Source organism: Lepidochelys kempii, chromosome 2 (assembly GCF_965140265.1).
Source record: "Lepidochelys kempii isolate rLepKem1 chromosome 2, rLepKem1.hap2, whole genome shotgun sequence".
NCBI classification, from domain to species: Eukaryota; Metazoa; Chordata; order Testudines; family Cheloniidae; genus Lepidochelys; species Lepidochelys kempii.
Genome location: NC_133257.1, coordinates 112764471 through 112789285, shown reverse-complemented (window position 1 = coordinate 112789285; position 24815 = coordinate 112764471). Strand labels below are relative to the sequence as shown.

The 24815-nt window shown below is 41.6% G+C and overlaps 1 protein-coding gene across 2 annotated transcripts in view; it reads right to left on the bottom strand.

The window, feature by feature from the left end:
* The window catches only part of CAP2 (cyclase associated actin cytoskeleton regulatory protein 2), an 87610-nt gene that overhangs the window by 15899 nt on the left and 46896 nt on the right, over window positions 1-24815 (bottom strand). For both annotated transcript variants that reach the window (XM_073331989.1, XM_073331990.1), the window contains 3 exons: window positions 14669-14812; window positions 14072-14157; window positions 10472-10577 (listed from right to left, as the gene is read on the bottom strand). In XM_073331989.1, coding sequence (XP_073188090.1) covers window positions 10472-10577; window positions 14072-14157; window positions 14669-14812 — 336 coding nt within the window. The remainder of the gene's footprint in view (window positions 1-10471; window positions 10578-14071; window positions 14158-14668; window positions 14813-24815) is intronic.

Here is a 24815-nt window from a genome sequence, read left to right as displayed (position 1 = left end):
TACAACCTACCTGATCACTCTTGCTCCTAGTTCCCAAGGTTAAGTTCCTAGGAAGTTTCTGTAGGGCTAGACGCAGAAAGGATCTCACTTCTATCACTCATCAAGTTCAAATTGAGTGAGCCACAGAAAGGTATCTGTCCTTATGGTAGCATCCAGATGCCACAATGAGAAATGAGGCCTTAATGTGCTAGGTGGTGTACAAACACACAGAAAGACATGGACATGCCTCTTTTTGTTCAAGCTTTTGGTGATCTACTGCAGGGTTTTATGTGTAATAACAAGGAAGATGGGAGGATGAAGGTTCCAGTGCAGTGTGAGATTACTGTGGAACATTTAAATGGGAACACATCTCATTTTGTAGTCTACTGATTGCTCTTAGTGAGGAAAGACATTGGGTATAAATATAAATTTCTAAATAATACATACAAATATATATATATATATATATATATATATATATATATAAAAATAACTGAAGTGAGTTAGAAATAAAATGTATCCCTTTATATCTATCTCATGATACAGGTATCTAATTGAGGACGAGACAAGTGGTTTTGGGGGGGCATAACCCCCTGAAATTCATTGAACGCTTTCCTTTTCAAGGCAACAGATGAATAGGACTCCCAATGGGGAGGTTCACTTTCTCCTCATAAAAGGATACGCCACCCCCCTTTTTATAATCCTAGTTACATGCCTGAAATGATTACTGCTCTGTGTTGTTCTCTTCATACACATGCAGTCACAAAGATGAGGATCGTAGAGCTCAAAATATCATGTAACAGCCTCTAGGAACAGGTGGACTATGACACAGAGACATAGATCTTTTGTTAAGGTGTTTCTTCTGTAAAAGTGGCTTAATGTTATGGCCCTATTAACTACAACATGTTAGGCCACCTGTCTGCAAGCATTCATGCTGCCCAATGATATGGAAGTTATAAGATGAAACAGCTGATGTGCAGGGGCTGCAGTCTTTGTGAATAAAAAAAAAATCCTCTTTTTCTGGTTCTCGGCAGGATTATTTATCTGTCCGGCTCTCCAGCTCTGAAGCCGCTTTTATGCATTTGTGCCATTTATCACCTGTTTGGGATTTAACATAGGGCCTATGTTGCCACTGAGCAATGGTACCATTCAATCACGCAATCAGAGATGTTTTACAAAGTCTGGGTTCTCTAAATCACCCGGGAGCTGAATGATGATGTACTATCATTAAGTAATTTGTTTAATGGGCCTATTTAAGCTGTTTCTTTTTTAAAAGTAAAAAAATGTGGAAATACTTCTTGTAACCTATTAAATTGATTAGTAGACATCTTTCTCTCCTTTTCCCTCTATGTATGTCCAGTCCTCCCATTCCATCCCCCTGGCTGTGTTTATACTACAGCTCAAGCTGCACTTGATGGCTGGTGTCAAACAAGTCTCCACAGGCTTCCCCTTAACTGGGGCTGAATAATGTTTGGCCACTGGTGTGGATAGGGCCAAATCAGTATACAGTGTTGCGAACCCCTGCTAGAAGGAGGGAGTGAGGACACTTTCTTAGTAAGTGTGTTGAATGTAACCGACCCTATCTACACCAGTGGGGAAAATGATTTCAGCACTGGATGGTGTTCTGCCATGTTTACATTGAGTGTCCTGAATGGCAGTTTCTATAATGTTAGTGTCTCAGTGGTGAGACTCTGTCTTACAGGGGAAAGGTGACGGCTGAAGCTTTCTACAGGAACCTCTGCCAGGCAATCTCCAGCTTGGCATTGCACCGGTAACAGTCTCGGAGCACAGTGTGTTCTGTGAAATGGAAGTGGCTAAGATTAAAGTGATTCAAGCTGGTCAGCAAAATGAGTCAGAGGGAAATACAACATGGGGCAGAAGGGTGCCCCAGAAAAGATTGGGGGGGGGGCAGGAAGGGCGGGGCAAGCCATGTTCTCTTACCAAGACCTAGAAGATTAAAACCGTATGTCCAAACTCTGCTCTTACTTATATTTGTGCAATCCTGCTGAGGTGAGTGGAGCTGCACCGCTATACAATAACACGGGGTGGAATTTCACCTGATCATGTTAACCTCTTGTTTTATGAAAAATGAGTGTCGCTGGCAATGGTGGGTGCATCGTTTATTTTCTAAATTTCTTGTTGGAAACCTGGAATTGCATCAGGTGTATGTTTATACCTTCCCAACATCTCTTCTTCTGGGGGGTGGTCAGAAAAGAAAGATGAACTTTATTCCACATAAGAACACAAGACTTATAATTCCCCCTGGGCGTGACTATGTGGCTTTTTGATAAATGGGTCGAACTAAACATAGCATGGCAGATATACTGTAAAGATAGCATGAGGTTGCTGATTGCAAAAATCAGCCTTTGCAGCCTCCTCCTCTGAGCATGCAGATGGTAGGGACAAGACAAAGTTTTATGGGGAAAATATTGAGGTGTTAAAGGAAATGGTGGCGATTCGGTGAGAGAATGTCTAGAGCAGGTGTCTGTAGCTGGGAATGAAGTGCCAAATGATTGTATTGGGACTAAATATAAGGGCAGACTGGCATGCTAATTTATGGGCTGCAGTACTTACCACTGTTTGATCTATCTCTGGTTCTCGCTGAAGATGCTTAGGGGAGTTTTAATCAAAATTTCAGTTTTTTAAAGAACATTTAAAAATATTATGTATTCCATTATGAATATTTTAGAAAAATATATGTTAGGAGATAAGACTTGCAGACACAGATAAAACTCTCATTGACTTCAATGTGAGTAGGATCGGCCCACTGTAAATAAATCTCAATTTTGAAACTGTTCATAAATTGCAGATTTTCTCCTAGGTATCTGTGTTTTTTTATAAATGGGGAAAATGTTTAGTGTTTCCTTGAGATTGTGTCAAAGGGAACATTTTCACTAAATTCACCACTATTGTGAGACTATTTCATCAAATCAAAAACTCACCAATTTTGTCCCAAATGACCATGGTCTACAAAAAATAAATTATCCCAGCTCTACACAAGTAACTTGAGATGAATGTTTTGGAAAATAATCCTCAGGCAGTATTTGTTTGTTTGCACTGATTTGAGATACAGTTAGCTATAGCAAACTCTCCTTATTGCCAGTTGTTTTCAGGCCATAAAGTAAACCTGCATGAATAGGAGTGGATGTGTTTCCCTGGTCCCTCCCAACACACTCAACACTTCCAGCAAACTAAAACTTTTATGAGACATTCCTGATAGCTTATACTACAGCTGTTCTAAAAAAGCAAAAAAAGTGGGGCGAGGGGAGGGAGAGATAGTTCAGTAGTCTCTTGCATTTCACCAGTGACAACTGAAAGAAGGAACAGTTTATTACTACAGCTGTAGATTTCGTATAGAGTTCAAAAAGTGGTAACAAGGAAACATGGTTGCAACTGTCACAAAACAGAACAGTTGTTGTGTGGGGGAAATGATATGCTGATCATTTTCAACAGTTCATCATAATAATAGCTTTGCACTTCTACAGTCTCTTCTGACATCTGAAAATGTCCAAGCATTAATGAATTACATTTTACAGAGCTCTATTAGGTAAGTAAATATTATTATCCCCATTATACAGATGGGTAAATTGAGGCACAACACCTAGTGACTTACCTAGTAGAACCAGGTATCATGACTCCCACCCATTCACATGACTTCTGAAACTTCACACATTCCAATCAATTCAATGAATCCCCAAAACCTTACTTTAGGGAAATGATTTCAGATTGAATTATTTTGGATCATACTGGCAAGAACAGTCTCTTTGAGTTGCTTGCATATCATGATGAAAATATAATTCTATATTTTATTCCATGGGTGTCAGTGGGGCTGAACAGTGGGTGACCTGTATGCACTGGTCAATTACCAAATTGCAGTCAGGAGATAAGTCAGGGTCGAACTGGGTAAGGATACCAGGGAGTCAGGGTCAGACATCAAGTTACAGACAGCAGGCAAACAGCAGAGTCTGGGACAAACCAGGGTCAGAAGCCAGAGTCTAGGGTCCACAGCAAGGCAAGGTCTGGAGAAGAAGCAAGCAGGCAGTCTGTGTCATTGCTCAGGACAATTCCCCATGATGGCTTCTTGGTTTATATACCAGCATGAGACAATCAGTGGGCTGCAAGGGGCTGCCACTCAGACCCTGTTGGTCAGTACTTCCTGCAGTGCCTAGCTCCACAGGGTACTCCAGCGGAAACGTGGCGTAAACTTCCTATGACAATGCTGAATTGTTAGCAGCCCAGAATTCTCATGGTCCAGGTTCTAACTCTTTCTCTCCTCCCCCCAGTTCTGGGTTGGGTTCTACTTGAGGGTTGGGGGTGGTTCCAGAGCATGAGGTGTGGTGGTACCCAGACTGCACCCCTCTACTAGCGCCTGGTCTTGTTCATTTCCTGAGCTCTTCTGAGCTGGAGAGGAGGCAAGAGAGTGTTCTGGAACCACACAGTGAAAACAGAGCTTCGCTGCTGTCTATGTTCTTTCTCCTGAGGTCAAGTGTTGGTGACCCTTGTAGACTTATATGGGTTCAGGACTGGGTCCTACAGACTTTGGTGTAGAGGGAGGACATGGGGGCATCTGGACACCCCTCATTTCCTCCTGCTACTCACACAGCTGAGAGTTGATTGAGATCAATAGAGGCCTGTAGGCAGGTGGGGCAGGCTAGCTCATCTTTTACATACTCACTGAGCACCACCGGAATTTATGTAGTTGGGCAGTGTCTTTCCGTTGGATGTCCGCTGCACACTGTTGGAAATGAGCAACATAAGTGGCTGGCCCTTGCTCCTGGCGAAGCTTCCAGAGGGCAGCCTCTGCAGAGCAGCCACAATGTGGGTCATCAAAGATGGTTGAGAAGGCTTGCAAGGAGTCCCAATCAGAGACCATGGGCCTGCTCTACTCCAACAGGAGGGAAGCCCAATCGAATGTTTCACAGGCAATCAGGCTGACTATTAGCTCCACCTTTGTCTGGTCCATGGGGTACGTTGGGGGCACAGCAGGAAGAGCAGGCTGCCTTGGTTCAGGAACCCCTGGAATTTCCAACAATCCCTGTCAAACTGTTTGGGCGGTGGCACTGCAGGCATTGGTTCAGGCGATGGGTGGTCTGTCGGGCACATAGTGTGGCTGCTTCTCCCTGTAAGCATGCCAGCTGTTTGTGTAGGGTTTGTGCTTTGACAGTGTGCTTCATCACTCGGGTCTGTAGTATTAGGTTCTCCACCTGCAGGTTGGCAACTTGCTCTTGCAGGTCCCAGACCCCTGGGGAGCTACTGGTCGGAGGGCAGCCCACCCATTCCATCATATATGCAGGGGTTAGATGGGCTTAGAGGGTGAAGGTGGTTTGAGTAAACTGTCAGGGCTGGGCTGTGGGTAGCCTGTGTTCATGGTCAGTTACCAAATTGCAGGCAGGAGAAGAGTAGCAGGCTTGGGGTCAAGCCAGGTCAGGATACCAGGATGCCAGGGTCAGGCACCAGGCAAGTAGCAGGGTCAGAGTAAAGCTGGGTTGGGATACCAGGGAATCAGGGACCAGGTTACAGACAGCAGGTAAATAGCAGAGTCGGGGACAAACCAGGGTCAGAAGCCAGAGTCTAGGATCCAGAGCAAGGCAAGGTCTGGGGCAGAAGCAAGCAGGCAGTCTGTGTCATTGCTCAGACAGATCCCCATGATGGCTTCCTGGTTTATATACCAGCATGAGCCAATCAGTGGGCTGTGAGGGATGGCTACTCAGGCTCTGCTGAGAGGTACTTCCTCCAATGTCTATCTTCACAAAGTCCTCCAGTGGAAACCCAGCCTAAGTGTCCAATGGCACTGTGGAAGTATCAGCAGCCCAGAACCCGCCGTCATCCTATCTAGTCCCTCAGGTTCTTCCAAGGGGAACCAGTCTTGTGAATAGTTTTTCCATGAGCAAAGAGCCCAGAAATGCACTAACCCTATTTATTATTTGTTTAAAAAATCTGCAAATACAGGTGGCTCAGTTCTGCCACCTGTATGAACGTTGAGAAGTAACTTACTCCTCAAATAATTACACATATTTCAGTGGGACTGCTTAAAGAATAAGGTATTACTCAACAGGGTGGCAGAATCAAGACCGAAATGAATAAGGGTGACAGAACAGGGCACATTATTATCTTTCAGAGTCTGTACAGATCTATTTTTATCAGCATAAGCACAATAATAAAAGCTGATAGAGCCCCTGTGATTATATTATGAGGGCTGATTGCTTACGTGTGCTTTCACCCTTATGTGCCCTGTACTAGGGCTGCTATACTGTACTCCAGTACTACAGTACTACAGTAATGAGTACTGTGCTATACTGTACTCATTAAGACCTATCTTGAACCTGCCTCTTAAAGCATCCAGAACTGGCCAGTGCCAGAGACAGAGATACAGTTCTAGATGCCCTAATGATCTGATCTAATTTGGTAACTCCTATGTTCTTGATTTTGCACATTTTCCCAAGATATTTGCAAACTGGTTGGAAAAAAGTAGTAATTTGCTAATGATTTTCCAAGACACTTTTTCTCTCTCTTTAACAACCCCAAATACACTGAGTTATTTATTTTATTTGTGTGTGAGTGTGATTTCTAGCATTCCTTGTCCAGTTGTGTAGATACCAATGACAAATTATTTGTATGACATGGTACTTATAAATATGCTTTCAAGTTGGTCAAAAGTTTATTGTATACACAATAGCGATTCTGTACCAACATTTTCTTTCCATAAACATTCCTTTCTCAATGCCTAGCCAACCTACCAGTTTTTCCTTTTATGCACATAAGCGGATGCTATTCCTTTCAAGGATTAACAATTTTGTTTGTAATAGACCCATAGTACCTATCTAAGACCCTGATCCTGCAAACACCTGGGCGTGTGCCCGACTTTATACACTGTGGGTCTGGTCCTGACTTGTTGAAGTCAATGGGATCTTTGCCATTGACTTCAATAGTGCAGGATCAGGCCTTGTGAGTAGTTCCACTGATTTCACTGGGAGTTAAACCTGTGCTAAATTGGTCAAAAGTTCCCTTTTAAATGCAGTATCTTTATGATACAGTCACTTTATGCCTGGCCAAAACTCTTAGGTGTATCACTTTTGAAAGCCTGAGTATATAATCAGGGATTCACTGAAAACTATCCAAAAACATTGATATGTGACTGTTTAATTCTGACTTTAAAAAGTAAAAGAAAAATCATAATACCATTTTATAACTCCTGGATTTGTTACAGGTGTCTAGTAGAAAAATATCTAAACAGAAAAGATACATGCTAATTTATTAAACTTCTGACTTTGTAAGGTTCACTTGATGGTATGTCAATAGAATTACATATCACATCAATAAGAACATTATGTTTAGAATTTGACATCTGAGTCCCAGGTCATCTGAGATTTAACTGAACCATACTTTCAGGATAAACCACTTCAGATAGGACATATTTCAAGTGAGCGAAACTAATAATACTATGGATGCAGTAAATCATCTTTAACCAACTGTAATGGATGGAGTACTGTCTGTGGAGACGTTATATTTGATATGAACAAATAGTGGGTTTCGGTCTGTTTGCATTGAGCACTCTGATTGACAATTAAACCAAAGGAAACAGAGAGACCCTGGGTGGGAGGCTGAGATGCTGACTTACAACCAGTCAAATGTATCCTGCAATAGCTACTATTTTGGGAAAGATTGCAGGTGCCCACAAAGCTAAAAATGACTCCTATCTGACGAAATGCAAATGAGATAGCTTTGTCTTATCTTAATATTAGTTCCATACCTGTAAAGTTCCATTATGTAAAATAAAATTATTTCTTTTATATATTCGCATATATAAAGTTGGCCCTTATTCTAATGCTCATTCTGCTAATAGGGTAATAGAGTTCCTTAGCCCTGTCTTATAATCATTTCAAAATCAGTAATTCTTCTCACACCCACTGACTGGATTAAAATAGAATAGGATGCAGCAAGGGTGTAATTTTATACTAAACACTGAGAAAGAAAGTGAAGTTTAATATTTTAAACCTTTGCTAAAGAAAGAACCCCACAAAAAAGCAGCTAATTCCTCAGACACTTCAAAAAAGTTTAATATTTTACTTTGGTTCAGACCAAAAAGTACACATATTTCAGCAAATGCTAGTTTCTCCTTTGTTTGAACTTGCACTTGCTATGCTTCAAGGTCTTGCATGGTGCACAGGGAAGAGCGCAAAGTTGTAGTCCAGTGCAAATCTGAGCAAAAGCTATCCCTGGGCACAAGTAACATGATGTACTAGGCACAGTTGTTTTCCCTGAACAGAAGTAAGTTTCAAGCCCCTTGTGTGCAAAGCAAGTGCAGTGAATGTACGTGTCTAAAGGGACATGTCAAGTGCGATCCTTGGCATGCTAATATGTGTTTCTTTCTCTGGGCCAATGTAACTCCTATTAAAGTCAGTGGAAAGACTCCCGTTGACTACAATAAAAGTTGCATCAGGGCCTTTATCCTGACTCCTACTATTAGGCTGTAGTGATTTGGCAACCATGGATTTGTAATATTAGAATACGTCTCAGAAGAGGTGGCTTAGTGGTTAGGATGCAGGCATCAAAGGTTAGCGATAGATACAGTTTATCACATGGATCTCACCTCTACATATGTGCCATATATATTGGAGGGGAGGTAACCACTTCATAGCTGAAGTTAAAGCTAGCCTCCATTATAAGATACAATTTTAGCTTCTCTATGTCTTTGGATTGGAAAACTGTTTTGGCCTGAAACTGTAACGTTCTGGTGACTTGTCCCATTCCACTTAATTACAAATTTTTAAACTGTGTCTTTATTTGCTTACACAAAAGAAACTATGAACAATATTGTATGTGTGTGCTTTTAAAAAAAAATTAGGACACTCCAAAACCAAAAAATTGTTAATGAAATTTCAGGGCATAAGACATTTTGACTCACATCTAGAATTCCTCTAACTAGATAATAAGTAATGTGAGTACATTCTTTAGACTACCAAGAAAAAACTTAGACTCTTACATTTTTATATTGACAGGGGATCAAAATCCTTGCATGTGTGTCAAACACAGCAAATTCTTTATTCTTAAAGTTTAACCCTATTTAAGAGAAGAATAGACAACAGATTGCAAGATGATCCTCTAATATGGTTACATATCATAGTTGTAACACAATGAAAATGTACTTATATTGTATATATGTTACACACAATATATACACATAGCACGGAGCTCAATAATTATTTATATTCGTATAACATTGTAAAATAAAATTATCTATACTATAATAATGTGGTATGTGTCCCTTATATTTCTTTTTCTCATTATAAAACCTCCCTCTTCTCTGTCTTTCCCTGCCATTCTTCCATCTTTCAATCTCTCCTTAACTTTTTATCCCCTTCTTAACCTTTCTTCTGCTCTCTATCCCCACAAGCAATAGCGCACTGGACCTGGAGAATCTAATTTCCTTACTCCTCCCTCATTGCTGCTGAGAACTAGGAGCCCAAAGAATTTCTCCACCTCCCCAAATGTCTAGGCCACAATCGTCCTAAAGCATCATTCTGTCCATCTTTCGCACAAGTTTCAGCTGTTCTCAGCGGAGAGCAAAAAGAATGTAACTTCTGCTACTGGCTAAGAACAGTGAGCTGTGACCATTGCCTGCTCTGCCCTGGAGAAACACAGTTGTGTAGCCACATAGCCAGCACTGTTTAGTCTCTGATTTGTGTAAGACACAAAATTTCTGGGGAGGCTTCACCTCCCTGGGGCCCATCCATTGTCATGCTTTGGAAAAGTGAAAGGGAAGATGAGGGTAGACATGTCACTATCCACAAAGGCAGATTAAAGAAAGAAAAATCCTGCAGCCAGCATACATTGAGCCTAGTTTGTTCATATCTGACGACTATTATTACAATGTCCACCTCCACCCACTCAGATCTACATTTTATTTTATCAATGCACCCGACCCACTTTAGATCTCTCATACTAGGAGACTACACCAGCACTTTTGTTGGCAAAACTTTTGTCAGGGGTGTGAAAAAACCACACCACTGACTAACATGAATTTCGCCAACAAGAGTGCCAGTGTGGAGAGCGCTATGTCAGTGGGAGATGCTCTCCTGCCGACATAGCTACCACTGCTCATTGTGGGTGGTTTAATTATGCCAGCTGGAGAGCTCTCTCCTGCCGGCATAGAAGAGCTACACAGGAGACCTTACAATGCAGTGGTACAGCTGTGCCGCTGTAAGGTCTGTAGTGTAGACATAGCCTAAAAAGCTACCTTACTACAACATTCACTGCTTTGCACGGTCAACTTTTGTTTTGAATCTTCTTCCTGGGTCACATTTGTCTTATCCCCTTAAAATATTTTTAAAATTTTAAATACAGAAATGTCATCTTCTTTTTTTTTTTTTTTAAATCCTTTCCTCTCCCGGAGATAATGTTTGGTCTCGCTGCAATAATGCCAGAATCTGGTAAAAGCAGAATGAGCTAGTGTTATTTCCTGTTCTGACTGTGAAAGGGAAGGAGCACTCACGGTTTTACTCCAGGTGAGGCCTGTGGTATGATGCTCTTTGATGTAAGCCTGAAGCTCAGTCCAGATGTTCAAGTATGATTTCACCCAATCAACATGATGTAAATCACTGTAAGGAAAAAAAAAGGAAATATTTCTATGTATGATTTATTTCCTCCTCTCCTGTGTTTAAATATAGATACTTGCTACCCTGTATTTAAAGCAGACTAGAGACTGCATCTGTCATTGGCCACTGACAATTCAGTCAGAAGACTGCTGACAGACAGGCAGCCCAGCAAATGGTGAGGCCTAGCAGACTGGTGAGCCCTGAGATCCTTCCAGAGGAGAGATAAGGGAACAAGAGGGAACAAAGAGCATCAAAGTGAGCCAGGGCAGTAATAAAGCTAGATGGGGCCCTGTGCCAGGAATACAAACCTGGTCCCCTTCAGTGTTTTGATTTTTAGAGAATTAAAGATCAGCATATTCTGTAAAATGTCCTGGCTTCTGAGTTCAAAGGTAGTTTGTTGCTTTCCTATACACCTCTCAAATGAGCATGTGCTCTGCTACCCTTTCCCCTTGGAACATTTTAACCAGCACCTTATAAACTCTTAAATGCAATCAAAATATTAATCTCAAAAGAAAATGAGGAGTTGTCATAAATGAAGGCTGGTCAGGAAGCAAAGGTTATGTGCATCTTTAGGCTAGATAATATGGTGTCATGTTATAATTTCTCTCAGACTCATATTTATAAGCCAAGATTTTAAAAAATAAGTTAGGTTCCCAAATTACTATTTAGGCACCTAAATAAGTGGCCTAATTTTCCAAAACTCCAAGCACCCGGATGCCTATCATTGACTGCAATGGGACAATGAGTGGAAGTAAGAATATGTATGGGAGTAACTATTTGTAGGATGGAGCCCTTAATGGTGAAAATCCAGTTAAAGATAATAACAGTGATCACTAAAAGCCTGATCCATGGCCCGCTGGAGTCAATGGAAAGACTCCCATTGATTCCGTTGCATGGGCACTGGGATCAGGTCTTAAAGTAAAACAAAGCCTCAGAGAAAAATTTCCACACTTAAATCCTGTGTCTTGTTTGTTTATTTTTATATAACTTTTTCAGCTCCAATACTCAGAAATATCTTGGTGTGAAATACTAAACAAACATCATCCCTCTCCTCATCCCTAAAAATCATGCACATTGTTTATTCCTTTTTAAAAGGTACACTTTCCCCACTGGTGCTTATACCCGTTCAAAAAGTACATTCTAAAATGGAGTAAAGAATTACCCAGAGTAGATAATTTTGGGCTCCAGCAGGCAATTCACAACTATAATTAAAAGAACTTTCTCAAAAATTCAGATCTGCAGATTAATTTTTACTTGGGCAAAAGATTAAATTACTTGTGAGCTGCTTTCCCTCTGCTGATCAGTGTGGATGAAAATGTGTATCAACAGACCTGATATAAGGACTTGAATCAGGTATAGATTCATAGATATTTAGGTCAAAAGGGACCATTATGATCATCTAGTCTGACCTCCTGCACAACGCAGGCCACAGAATTTCACCCACCACTCCTACAAAAAAACCCTCACACCTATGTCTGTGCTATTGAAGTCCTCAAATCGTAGTTTAAAGACTTCAAGGAGCAGAGAATCCTCCAGCAAGTGATCCGTGCCCCATGCTGCAGAGGAAGGCGAAAAACCTCCAGGGCCTCTTCCAATCTGCCCTGGAGGAAAATTCCTTCCCGACCCCAAATATGGCGATCAGCTAAACCCTGAGCATATGGGCAATATTCATCAGCCAGATACTACAGAAAATTCTTTCCTGGGTAACTCGGATCTCACCCCATCTAATAGCCCATCACAGGCCATTGGGCCTATTTATGAATATTTAATTACCAAAACCATGTTATCCCATCATACCATCTCCTCCATAAACTTATCGAGTTTAATCTTAAAGCCAGATAGATCTTTTGCCCCCACTGCTTCCCATGGAAGGCTATTCCAAAACTTCACTACTCTGATGGTTAAAAACCTTCGTCTAATTTCTAGTCTAAATTTCCTAGTGGCCAGTTTATATCCATTTGTTCTTGTGTCCACATTGGTACTGAGCTTAAATAATTCCTCTCCCTCTCTGGTATTTATCCCTCTGATATATTTATAGACAGCAATCATATCTACCCTCAACCTTCTTTTAGTTAGGCTAAACAAGCCAAGCTCCCTGAGTCTCCTTTCATAAGACAAGTTTTCCATTCCTCGGATCATCCTAGTAGCCTTTCTCTGTACCTGTTCCAGTTTGAATTCATCCTTCTTAAACATGGGAGACGACAACGGCACACAGTATTCCAGGTGAGGTCTCACCAGTGCCTTGTATAACAGTACTAAAACCTCCTTATCCCTACTAGAAATACCTCTCCTGATGCATCCCAAGACCGCATTAGCTTTTTTCACAGTCATATCACATTGGCGGCTAATAGTCATCCTATGACCAACCAATACTCCAAGGTCCTTTTCCTCTTCCGTTACTTCTAATTGATGCGTCCCTAGCTTATAACTAAAATTCTTGTTATTAATCCCTAAATGCATGACCTTACACTTCTCACTATTAAATTTCATCCTATTACTATTACTCCAGTTTACAAGGTCATCCAGATCCTCCTGTAGGGTATCCCTGTCCTTCTCTAAATTGGCAATACCTCCCAGCTTTGTATCATCCGCAAACTTTATTAGCACACTCCCACTTTTTGTGCCAAGGTCAGTAATAAAAAGATTAAATAAGATCGGTCCCAAAACCGATCCTTGAGGAACTCCACTGGTAACCTCCCTCCAGCCTGACAGTTCACCTTTCAGTAGGACCCATTGTAGTCTCCCCTTTAACCAATTCCTTATCCACCTTTCAATTTTTCAATTGATCCCCATCTTATCCAATTTAACTAATAATTCCCCATGTGGCACGGTATCAAATGCCTTACGTTCTATAAAAGAACGAAAATGGGATTTCAATCAGCCTAATTTGTCATGGAAGATGATGGCTAAGAGGGAAAAAAAAACCCCTAATCTGCAGGTATTGTATTTTAGTAACAATATGGTACTATCGGCTAAAAACTCTGCAAAGGCCAAGTGAATGGGATTTGTGCAAGGGTTCCCCAAAGGGGCTCAGAAAAAGGAGTCATCCTCTCACTGTCTCAGGCTACAGAACACCAGTAGCACTGCACCATATCTGCTGCAGCAACCACATGCCTCCCTGTGCCCACCCCTTAAGATCCCCATGCATTGGTGCAAAGAGAGCCCCTTTGGAAACACAGCATCAAGGGGCAGTAAAGTCTCAACTGCATGGAGCTGGACTCCAGATGATAGAGCCTAAGTGCAATTTTTCAAGCAGAAAAGCAAGATGGGCAGTCAGGGAATTCCATCTCTGCAGCAGTGTATCAGTCAGACAGGGTAGTGGTGTAGCTGGCAGTGTGTGTGTGTGTGTCGTGCGTTCACGTGTTGAATGCTTTTTAATTTTCAAAACATTTTTTTGTCATGTGTTTGCAAATAATACAGTACTCTCTAGCACCTCAGTAAAGCTAGTTCTAAGCTATCAATAGAGAAAGTGTAGACATTCACACCAGGCAACATACCTGTTTTTGTAGTCCTTTAACACCCTGTTAGTATAAAAAGTAGCAGCATCATTCATCTCCTTGACATAAGGGCCTGGTTTAGGAGACTAAGAGAACAGCACCATTGCCCAAGCAGAGCAAGAAAAAAATAAAAGAAGAGAAGAGTTAAAACATTAGTCAAAACCCCCCACCACTATTTTAGACTAAGGGCTTGTCTTCACTACGAGGGAGATCAACGCTGCTGCGAGCGATGCAGTGGGGGGTCGATTTAGCGGGTCTAGTGAAGACCTGCTAAATCGACAGCAGAGTGCTCTTCGGTTGACTCCGGTACCCCAGCTCTCCGAGAAAAGTAAGCGAAGTCGACCGGAGAGCATCTCCCGTCGACACAGCGTAGTGAAGACACCAAGGTAAGTCGACCTAAGCTACATTATTCATGTAGCTGGAATAGCGTAACCTAGATCGACTTACTCCCCTAGTGTAGACTAGGCCTGAGTGTAGAGATAAGGAGATGGGAATGCAGAGTTAAATAATATTCAGGACTGCTCTGATTTGATTATTTGTTTATGGAGTACCATTAAGAAGTGCATTTAAAAATGCCCTAGTCTGTGTCTAACTCACCACTGTTATCCACCCAAGTGCAGGAATGCTTTCGCTGACAGCTGAGAGGTGGTTGAACATTTTACTTCCTCGGTTTCTCTCTCTGAAGGTTTGGATTTCCTGGATCTTGTCAGATATAGGTTTGAGCAGCACGGCCATCTCACTCTGCAGTAAAACATGAAACTATTGGTAACATTGGCAGACTGGAAGCACTCTGTGCTCAGCACTTCTCCGTGTAATGCCATCGATTTAGGGAGGCAATAAAGGTCAATGTCTTGTATCACTTGTAAGCCCACCACACAACTTCATTTGCCCCGCTCCAGTTACAACAGCAAAACATCCACCCATTAAATACTGATGTGCATTGCAATGTAAATTACAGTCAGCATTGGCAGTGTCTGAGATATGTGCAATCTATACAGCAGGGCTGGTCAAACTGGCTCTTGTACCGTTAAAGTGTGGCTCGCAAGCCCCCCACGTTCCCCCATTCTCTGTCTACCAGACTGAGGGGGAGCTCAGGACCTCTGCCTTGCAGTGGGGCGGTGGGGTAGGGACTTCTGTCCAGTAGGGAGGGGAGGGGTCTCCGGGCTTTAGCCCTATAGGGTGCACTTGCTGGGGCTCGGGGCTTCAGCAAGAGTGGGGCTGACGCCCCGAGCCCTGGCTCCTGCCAGGTGTGCTCCAGCTCTCGAACTTCTGAAGATTTTTGTATGTGGCTCAGAGGGCCAGTGAGTTTGGCCACCCCTGCTATATAGTTAAACAGGGACCTGTGCTTCCTGGGACCTGTGATGCTCCCCAAGGGCACCCATGGTTGTGAGGCACCTCACTACTACCTGCCTTTAGCAGACACAGACAAGACTTCTTCACACTGTGGATCAACTCCCTGAAACCAATGGCCTCTGGCAATACAAGCACTGCCTTCCAGGCCTCTGCAGGCCTCACTCCCTCTGAGCAGGTTGGCACACACCAACAGCCAAGCCCTTTCTGAGCATTCCCTGTTTTGTCCAGCCCCGTATTCATTAAACACTCAGAGAAATAGCAGGATATAGAGAACATTCACACTCAGAAAACACACACAGAGAAAACAAATGTACACATAAGGCATACACCAGCTTGTAAGATTCAGCTCAAGACCCGCACTTTGCTTAACATCAGTGCACTGAGATATATTTATAGTGAAAACAAGAATAAGTTTATTATCAAATAGTAGATATTCAGGAGATAGTGAGTAAGGATACTGGAAACATGGTTACATATGAAACAATATCATAACACACTTTCTAGAGACAGATTAACTTCCTTTCTAAAGATTTTCAACACTTTCAACCAAGGCTGGCTGAGATCCCATTTTCATGAATATAAACACATCGTCCATTTACTTCCTAGGTACAAGATGAAGCGGTATCTTCTTTGTCTTCTAGATATATCAGCAAAGTTCATGGTCTTTACTCACAGACAGGATAACCTCCCATAGATTGTCTTTTTTCCTGTGTGACCTTTCCCTGTTTGCTTCACATCTCTTCATTAATATTTGACTTCATATGTAAATGGGCAGCCATTGTGTTAGTTTACAATGCTTAATTTACATCCTGACACAGAGACACACACATTTCTTACCTCCCGTTTGGAGGAAAACCTGTTTTTCACCTTTGCTGATGACAAACATCTTGATACAGACTTAAAAAACATATTTTCAGTGTGTGTGTATATACATAACTTCTTCATACATATCACTAGGATAGTAATGACCAGTGTGACACTGGCTTTAACTTGAGACCTCACATGACATTCTTTGAAGAAGCAAAATGTACATACTAGAATCAGGATATGCCCCTAAACTTATCAACTGGCATTATGAGATTCTTGGGTCACAGGACCCCACTCCTAAAATGATTATACATTTTGGAGTTACTGTGACAATTAGTTTTTTCATACGATATTCCAGAAACTTCTTTAGGACACTTGCAATGCCCTGGGTTTTCATTTTATTTATCAAAATGTATTTTATGTCTGATTTTGTTTTTTAGAAGTACAAAATATTTGTTTTGATGTATTGCTATACCAAGTAGAATTTGCTCTGTGTTTACCAGCAACAAACAGTCCAACAGAATGAGTACTCAGTGCGATTGAATAGCGTTTGGAATGAAGAGAAAAGCTGGATGAGCATAGATGGCATCTAAGCTATTCTTTTATTCAACGTGAATATTAATCACACTTGTCCAGTGTATCAGATAAACTCATTCAAAACACTAAGTCGGTGGAAAATTTACCACATTCAGTAATAGACACATGTTGCTGCAGAGTGAGAATCTGTCAGCATCTTCTTATCTGTAATATAAACTATCTTGCGACCCTAAAATATATTGCCACAAAAATGGCTCAGTTTTTGATTTTAAAAGTTCAGTCACCTAACCCATGCCACACACTGACATGTAACCGACTTGAGAGAACAACATTCCCCAGTGCCCATGCTCTTTCCTGAAATATAACCGAGGGGAGAAGTTGGCCACTAGTATTTATGGACAAAGTTGTCTGAGACAGATATTTCTTTTCACTTTTCCTAAGAGTGTAACTGTTTGACTGACTTAACTGTTTACTGAAGAAAATTCATTTTTCAGAATACTTTGAGGACCAGCATTACCATTCACATAATAAAATTACCATTATTGTACAATTACCTGCCCAGTCAAGGTGCAGGTCCATTCTGTAGTAAGAAACTGGTATATCAGAGTGCTTAAATACTGCAGTGATGGATGCTATACAATTCCTAAAATAGGTAGGTAGTGTAACAGAGAGATTAATGATCAGAAAGACTTTCCAGTCAGCAAAGAAAGATTGATTGTAAGTGGCTTCATTTGCAAAAGATGTATCCAATAGTGGGATTAGTGGAAAAGGTGAAAGCTCCTAAATGGCCTTTTGAGAGCTACACAATTTTCTTTTCCGTGCTGGGAGAGAGTTGTAACGAAGAGAAGTTCAAATGTTCCCCAGATCAGCTAAGGAATACCTTTACAGGATGACCTTCTTCCTGCCTTTCCATTTAAAATATCTCATGACTTCTGATTGAGCAACAATATCTGATGACTTCTGATGGCTTTAAAAAATAACACACAGCAGTAAGCTTTGCTTGTTTATTTCCCTCCCCTTTAACATGTGTTTCAAGCCATTCCGCATGACGTAAGCTTCTTAAAATATTCCCCCTACTTAAAATAAATGTGTCAAAGTTACCATAAATCAACATATGGTCAAAAGGCTTTCCCAGCAACAGGGGAAAAATCAGGGGTTAAAAAATTTTAAAGGAGTCAGTCTCGAACCTTATTATTGTCACATTGAGAAAGACCAGTGCATCTGAAAAGTTGTTGATATCTGGCTTGCCTCCACAAAGGGCAAAAATATGATATTTACAATATTAACTGGATCAGAAAGGATTCTTGTTTATCTCTGGCTCCCCAACTACAAGTCATTAAGTCTGAAAAGACCCTGCGATCTCTTAAAAATTGGTTTTGTGACCATAATATTATCAAGTTTGGAAAAGTTCTTGTTTACAGTTTTTATTTTTTCATACAACACTCAGGAATCGGAGTACAACAGTGATGAGCAAAAATGAAATTAAATAAAGTATTAGCCCTGCTTTTGTGTTGTGCTAATTTGCTCCTAGAGTCTAAGGAATGTTTACAGTCTCTAGCTCATCATAAACCTTCATGGTCCAGATCCAAACAGCCCAAGAGAATGTCAGGAACAGAACATGTAGCTCCAGAAAGGCCTTGCATATCGAGGCAGCATGGTCGTGGGGATAGGGCACAGGCTTGGTAATCAGGAAACCTCAGTTCTCTTCCAGGCTCTGCCGCTGACTTATTGTGTGACTTCTGGAAAATCACTTCAGTTCTCTATGCCTCAGTTCCTTATATGTCAATTGGGGCTGATGATACTTACCTTCATTTGTAAAATGCTTTGAGAGCCAAGGATAAAAAGCCCTAAATAAGAGGTAAGTAGTATTATTACTGCGGGCAGGGGACCCAATCCTGCTTTCATTAAGGTCAACAGAAAAGCTCCCATGACTTCAGTACAAGATTATGTCCATTCATCTTACGTGTGTTAGAGTTTTCTGTTGCTTTGAATGTAGGGAGATATATATTTTCTTTTGCTGCACTACATATTAAATATTTCTAAAAATGTAGTCCATTTTACATTTTCTATTAAGTTATTTAAGCCCATCGCAGGGCTTTTAAAGATGAAATATTAAGTGCTAGAGAAACTGAAAGGAGCAGAATTTGGATTCATACAGCAGCTAGATTCATCCTCACAGTAAGTGCGTGTGTGTGTAGCTTCTTGTTACTCATGCACTTGGGCAAGGGTCTGTCACAATCCAGCCCTAAGCATCCGAACTTCTTAAAATGATTGAAATGTACCATTAGACGAATGAAATACAGTGCATTTGACTATGTGGTGCGGGGGAATTAATTAATAAAATACTCTTACTTCTGGCAGTAATAGCTCTTGATTTGGCTCTACAATAGGAGCAATATGGATCTGCTCTGCTCAGGATTCTAAAAGAATTTTCTCTTTATTAGCTACCAGCTGATTTAATATTCATTGTGATAAAGTGAATCTCTATGCTGTATCTCTAACAAAAAAAAAATCAATTCAAAGAGATGAATCTGACCAATTTAGTTGGAAAAAACTTCAACATGTCTTCTGCATGTGCTACATGAAATTTCTTGTCATGTAAAACAGCACAGTTGTTCAAGGTACAGTAATTTAGGACTCTTGGTATTTAAACTCTAGATCCATTCCTATTATAACATCATTTTACTGAAATTTAAAAAATGCAGAATAGTACAACTGAAAAATATCAAATATAATTCTTAGCTTCTGTCTTACCTTTCGGCCTTTATAATAATTAGTAATGCCAGACAAGAATCTCTTACCCTTATTAGTAGTTGTGGAGCAAAGCTTGAAAATGTGAATCCTAAAGGTTCACAAACCACAAGGCAAATAAAAAGAAGCCAACATATTATTTTTAGTCTCATGACTTTAAGCCAATCTCATAGTGTTTTGGGGCTTGACTAATTTAAAAAAACAAAACAAAACAAAAAAAGCTTGGGGTTGACAACACTTCCGGTATATCTACCCAGCAACTGGGAAGGTGTTCCCCATCCTGAATCAACAGACACGCGCTAGCTCTGCTTGAGCTAGCACGCTAAAAATAACCGCATAGCCAAGGGTAGCCCAGGAGGTGGCTCAGGCTAGCCACCCAACGATATACCCTGGAGGTTGGGTGTGACTGTATTCAGGTAGCTAGTCAAAGCCACTGCCCATGATGCTATGTGACACTGCTATTTTTTTTAGCACACTAGCTCCAGCAGTGTTTGGAAGCACCCTCCAGCTGCTGTGTAGACATACCCTGAGTTCTCTCCAACCTTGTCCACACTGCAGCAGTTAGTTTGGGTTAGTACATTCCAGTTACAGCATCCAGGTTACCCGAGTTCGAGTGAGAGCAGAGAGTGGTCGCACTGCGAAACAATGCTGGAGCTACACAGTGATTGGATTAGCATCTGATGAGTTGTAACCTGAGATGCTGCATCCCCACAGCTATCTGGTCATCCTAGATCCTTCCCATCTTGGATTCCAAGTTAGAATAATTCCCTGCACCTCCACCAAGCAGTACAGCATATCTTTTACTGTGAATTGTGTATGGCCATAAGGCAGGCCAGAGTTAGTGATATCACTGTGTATTGAAGAAAAAGGCATTGTAGTTTGTTATCGCTGATGAGATGAAACTCTGTTATGGATGGATAAAATCATCTAAGAGTTTCTGGCATAACTACAGTTGCAGAGTTTGGGTGCATTAACTGTGCTTTTCCACACTTTCAAATGTTTGTGTTTCTTTTAAAGGCAATCTGTAAAGAGCATTTTTTTTATTGGACTTGAACCCTTCTTTTATTATGCATACGGAAGGAATGAAAGGTTGTTTTGTTTTTGACATTCAAAAATGTCAGCAGTGTGATGGAATAATTTTTCTATTTTATTACTAATCTGAACTCAACTGAGGTGGTGCTTGTGTTAGGCTGAGGAATGATTTTCAGAGCTGAATCTAAATAAACCCAAAACAAGCTGCTAAACAGCCTTGAACCTCCAGGGCTTGCTGTTTGGGAAATATCTGGATCCCTTGAATGGTTACAATTTTCTGTTTGTTTATTTCCTAGCAAAAATGTATCCAGCTTTCAAAGGCAGCTGCCGGACAATTCCCTTTGCACACTCCTCCTCCTCCTCCATGGGATGAGATGATTCACCCCCCTTGCACAAAGGAGCTTTGTCTTGTGTGAGGTTTGAGTGGGAAGAAATTGCAGCCCCTCTGCATCTGCTACTTCAGCCTCTGGGCCAGAATAGCATCCGCTGCCCCTGTGCACTGGGGAGCAAGTGGGTTACTGCTAAATATATGACAGCTTTCAGAGTAACAGCCGTGTTAGTCTGTATTCGCAAAAATAAAAGGAGTACTTGTGGCACCTTAGAGACTAACCAATTTATTTGAGCATAAGCTACAGCTCACGAAAGCTTATGCTCAAATAAATTGGTTAGTCTCTAAGGTGCGACAAGTACTCCTTTTCTTTTTGCTAAATATATGCAGCTGCAGCTTCAGTTGAACTTCCCCCACCCTGGGTCCATAGGCCTTCACCACACCAGCTTATTCGGGATCAGTACAGAGATCTGTCTTCAGGGATCCCTCTGTGTGACCAATCCACTCACACCTCCCCCAGGGAGGGCTACAGCAATATTTCCATGCAGGGGGCCTTGTGCAGACCCTCCATACATAAGTGAATTTTCTGATTTCTCTTAAATTAAATGAGTCTCCAACTCAATTGTACATTTAGGGCTTGTTCCTGCATTCACAGAAGTCAATGGCAAAGCTCCGATTGACTTTAATAGTGCAGGACCTGGGCCTTAACAAGGTGTGACAAGTGTGAGGGAAAATTCCTGGCCTTACCAAGTCAGTTGTCTATTGACAGATGCATGTGATTCAGCAGTCACTTAAATGGCATTTGATGTATTTCTCTTAAAAACCACAGCAATGCCCAACCTAATCACTAATTGGTGTTCTGTCAAAACTGACAAATTACTATTTTTGTCACTTGTGGTTTTTATTTTTATGCATAAAACGTTAGGAAAGCAAACAGCCAGGAACATGAAAGATAAATAGTTTCCTAATCAGTGAAGAAACCTGGGGCTGGTGTAAATTTCAGTGAAGCTGTGCCAAGTTATACGAACAGAGAATCAGGCCCAATATATTTATTCTGGGAGCCTGGAGTCAGTCTGACAATTTTTATAATTAGAATTGCCTGCTACTGCACACTGCGTTACCTTCTGCGGTCATTCTGGCCAGGCAGCACACTGTACGTCCAACAAAGAGCCACTCCTAAGGTCAGACAAACTGTGCAGACCCACCTAGGTGTTCTGCTGCCCCAGCCAAACTGAACAGATTCCACTCCTAACTATGGGTTGCTACCCAGGCAAGACCAGATTTGCTCCTAATTTGTGCTGCTCGAGGTACTCCTGTGTTCTGTTTGTTACATGGTTTGCCCTACTCTGTATGTTCTAGCAATACACTGAAGCAAATTTCACAACAGAGAATGGCGGTAGGAGGGCATATGCACTAACTGAAAACACAGAAGTGCGCAGGAAGACTGAGCTGACTAGCTATATAAGCTACTCGGTTTTAAAAAGCAATCACATGCTGTAGTACCACTCCAACAGCTTTAAGAAGGACAATAATTCTTCTCTAAACACTGCCACTGTTAAAATCCACTCACCGGATTCACCCTGTGTTTATGATGGCAAAAACCCCGGTCGCAGGTCACTAGTGGTAGCATATTTGCCAGAGATGGAGACTGCAGCAGTGCCCAATCACCATGTTGTCTCTCCTGCCAGAAGATGTAGCGGGGGTGAGTGCAGACCAAAAGTGCTGGGAAGTGGGTGGACCTGCTGGCCAAGGGAGTGAGCTACTTCAGTTTTGGGTGTGCAAAAAATGAAGAGCATGGTCCCTAGTGGATTAGGGACTCTTACCAGAATACTTACATCAAAATGGTTTAATGTAACCTTATATAGCTCAAGGGCTTGAGTATGAGCATTTCTGCAGGGACTGAAAACTGGCTGAAGGATTATGGAGAAAGGATAAATGCCAAAAGGAAATGTTTCAGGCAGGTATCCAATAAGGAGCCACAGGGATTATTAGTGTTGTGTCCAAAGGCATTTACTGTTTCATTCATGAGCCTCGAGAGGCAATGAATAGCATATCCGTTAAAACGGTAAAATGGTGCTCAGCCCCTGCACGGATGTGCTGGGGGTCAAAGGTGGAAGGAGCCTCCCTCTTACTTGTGTCTGGCCCCTGCATGTGTACACGATGACAGTGCTCACACTGAGAAGTGCAAAGTCTGTGAGAGGCTAGCGATGCTGGTGGTGTCTGCCCCTCAAAAGGGTGTGAAGAAGCAGAACCGTAGCCTCACCTCCCTTCTGCACTGGCCAGAAGAGCTGGTAGGGTACAGAGAATGGACTTCCTCAATGGTACCACAACAACCACAGCCTTCCTGTACTCTCTGGAGCTCCAGGTGGCATTATGCCTTCCCGAGGCTAAGTGCCCTGCCTGCAGGGCTGTGTCTCGAACACTTCAGACCATCAAGCTGCAGAAGACATTAACTTGGGAGGTTTTGCAGACACCAATGAGGAAAGAGAAACCATACAAGGGGATCTAGAGAGGTGAGCTATGTGGGCAGGAAATAAAATTAGTCTGAAGCTGGTAAAGTGCATCTGGAGGAAAAAAAGTGAGCAATACACAACCAATGGCAGGTAGCTATTTGGAAAACAATAATACTTACCAAAAAAACAACCAAGGATGGTGGTGGACAACTGGATGTAAGTGTGCAATGCTGAACAAAAAAAAGAGCCCATGCAGTTTTGGGCTGCATATACAAAAGGCATCACATGAAGGAGCTGGGAACTGTATGCTGCCTGTGGACCCTCTTTATATGGCATTAATGAGACCACAGGCATCACACAGTTCTAGGCTAATTCATACCTGAAACATACTGACAATCAGGAAGGAATGCAGAGAACCTGGGTGGAAGGGGGAATAAGGGCCTAATGATGCAAGGTGCTGAGTGCCTCTTATTAGGGGCGCAGCACTCTCAACTCTCATTCACTTCAACCTCCACACTTTTTACCAGATTGTGCCCTGAGGGCCTAGAAAGATTTAAGAAAGAAGAAAAAATAATTGGACCAAATTCTACTTCTAGTTACAAAGGTGCAGGCTTGCTGAAGTCAACCAAATGAGTAAAATGACAGCAGATCTTGACCTAAAATGTTTAGTTTGGCTGAGCAATGACTGAAGAGGAAGGGATGTATTTAGAAAATAGGTGGTCCATGGGTGGTATATCTAGGAGCAATCAGTAATGGAATGACAATCAACAAAGAGAAATTCTACATAAGTAATAGGAAAAATCTCCTACTTGAGGCAATAGTCTCTCATGAGATGCAGTGGCCATCCTATCACTGGGGTAATTTAAAAATAGGATAGTTCCCATGCTGCCTCCACGATGTTCTGTCCTGAACCAAATCTGGCGGGTTACTGGATTAGATGCCGATGACCAACAGGTTTCTGTTGAGACTATCCAGCTATTGTGTTTTAGGTCTTCCGAGGGGTCTTTTCTATCCTGCTTTCATTAGATAAAATTGAAAATAATTCTCTCAGGGGAAGCTGGTGGATATTAGGCGCAAATGACCACACCACCTTAGAGAACGTTGGGTGACCGTCCAAGAGAGTGGGACCTGTTTAGTTGGAAGATGGGTTTCTTCAATTGACTTGAATTTGGACCATTTGATGTTTTTGAACGTTTCTGAGATGCTAGCTTCATCTGAATGGTGCTCAACTTCTTTTCAGTCTGGACAAAACAGACTGGAAAAAAACTTAAGAATATGATGCTGCAAACAATCCTGCACTCGCAGGAACGAACTGGTTGAAAACATTCATCTCTAATTTCTATAGACTAAATTTCGATGTATTTACTCAGTCTCTACTCAGGCAAATTCCCACTGACTTTAACGAAAGTCATGTCTGAGTAAAGGGCCATTTAAAACCTCAGGTTTTGCTCCTACACTCTAACTTCCACTCTAACTTCCCTAG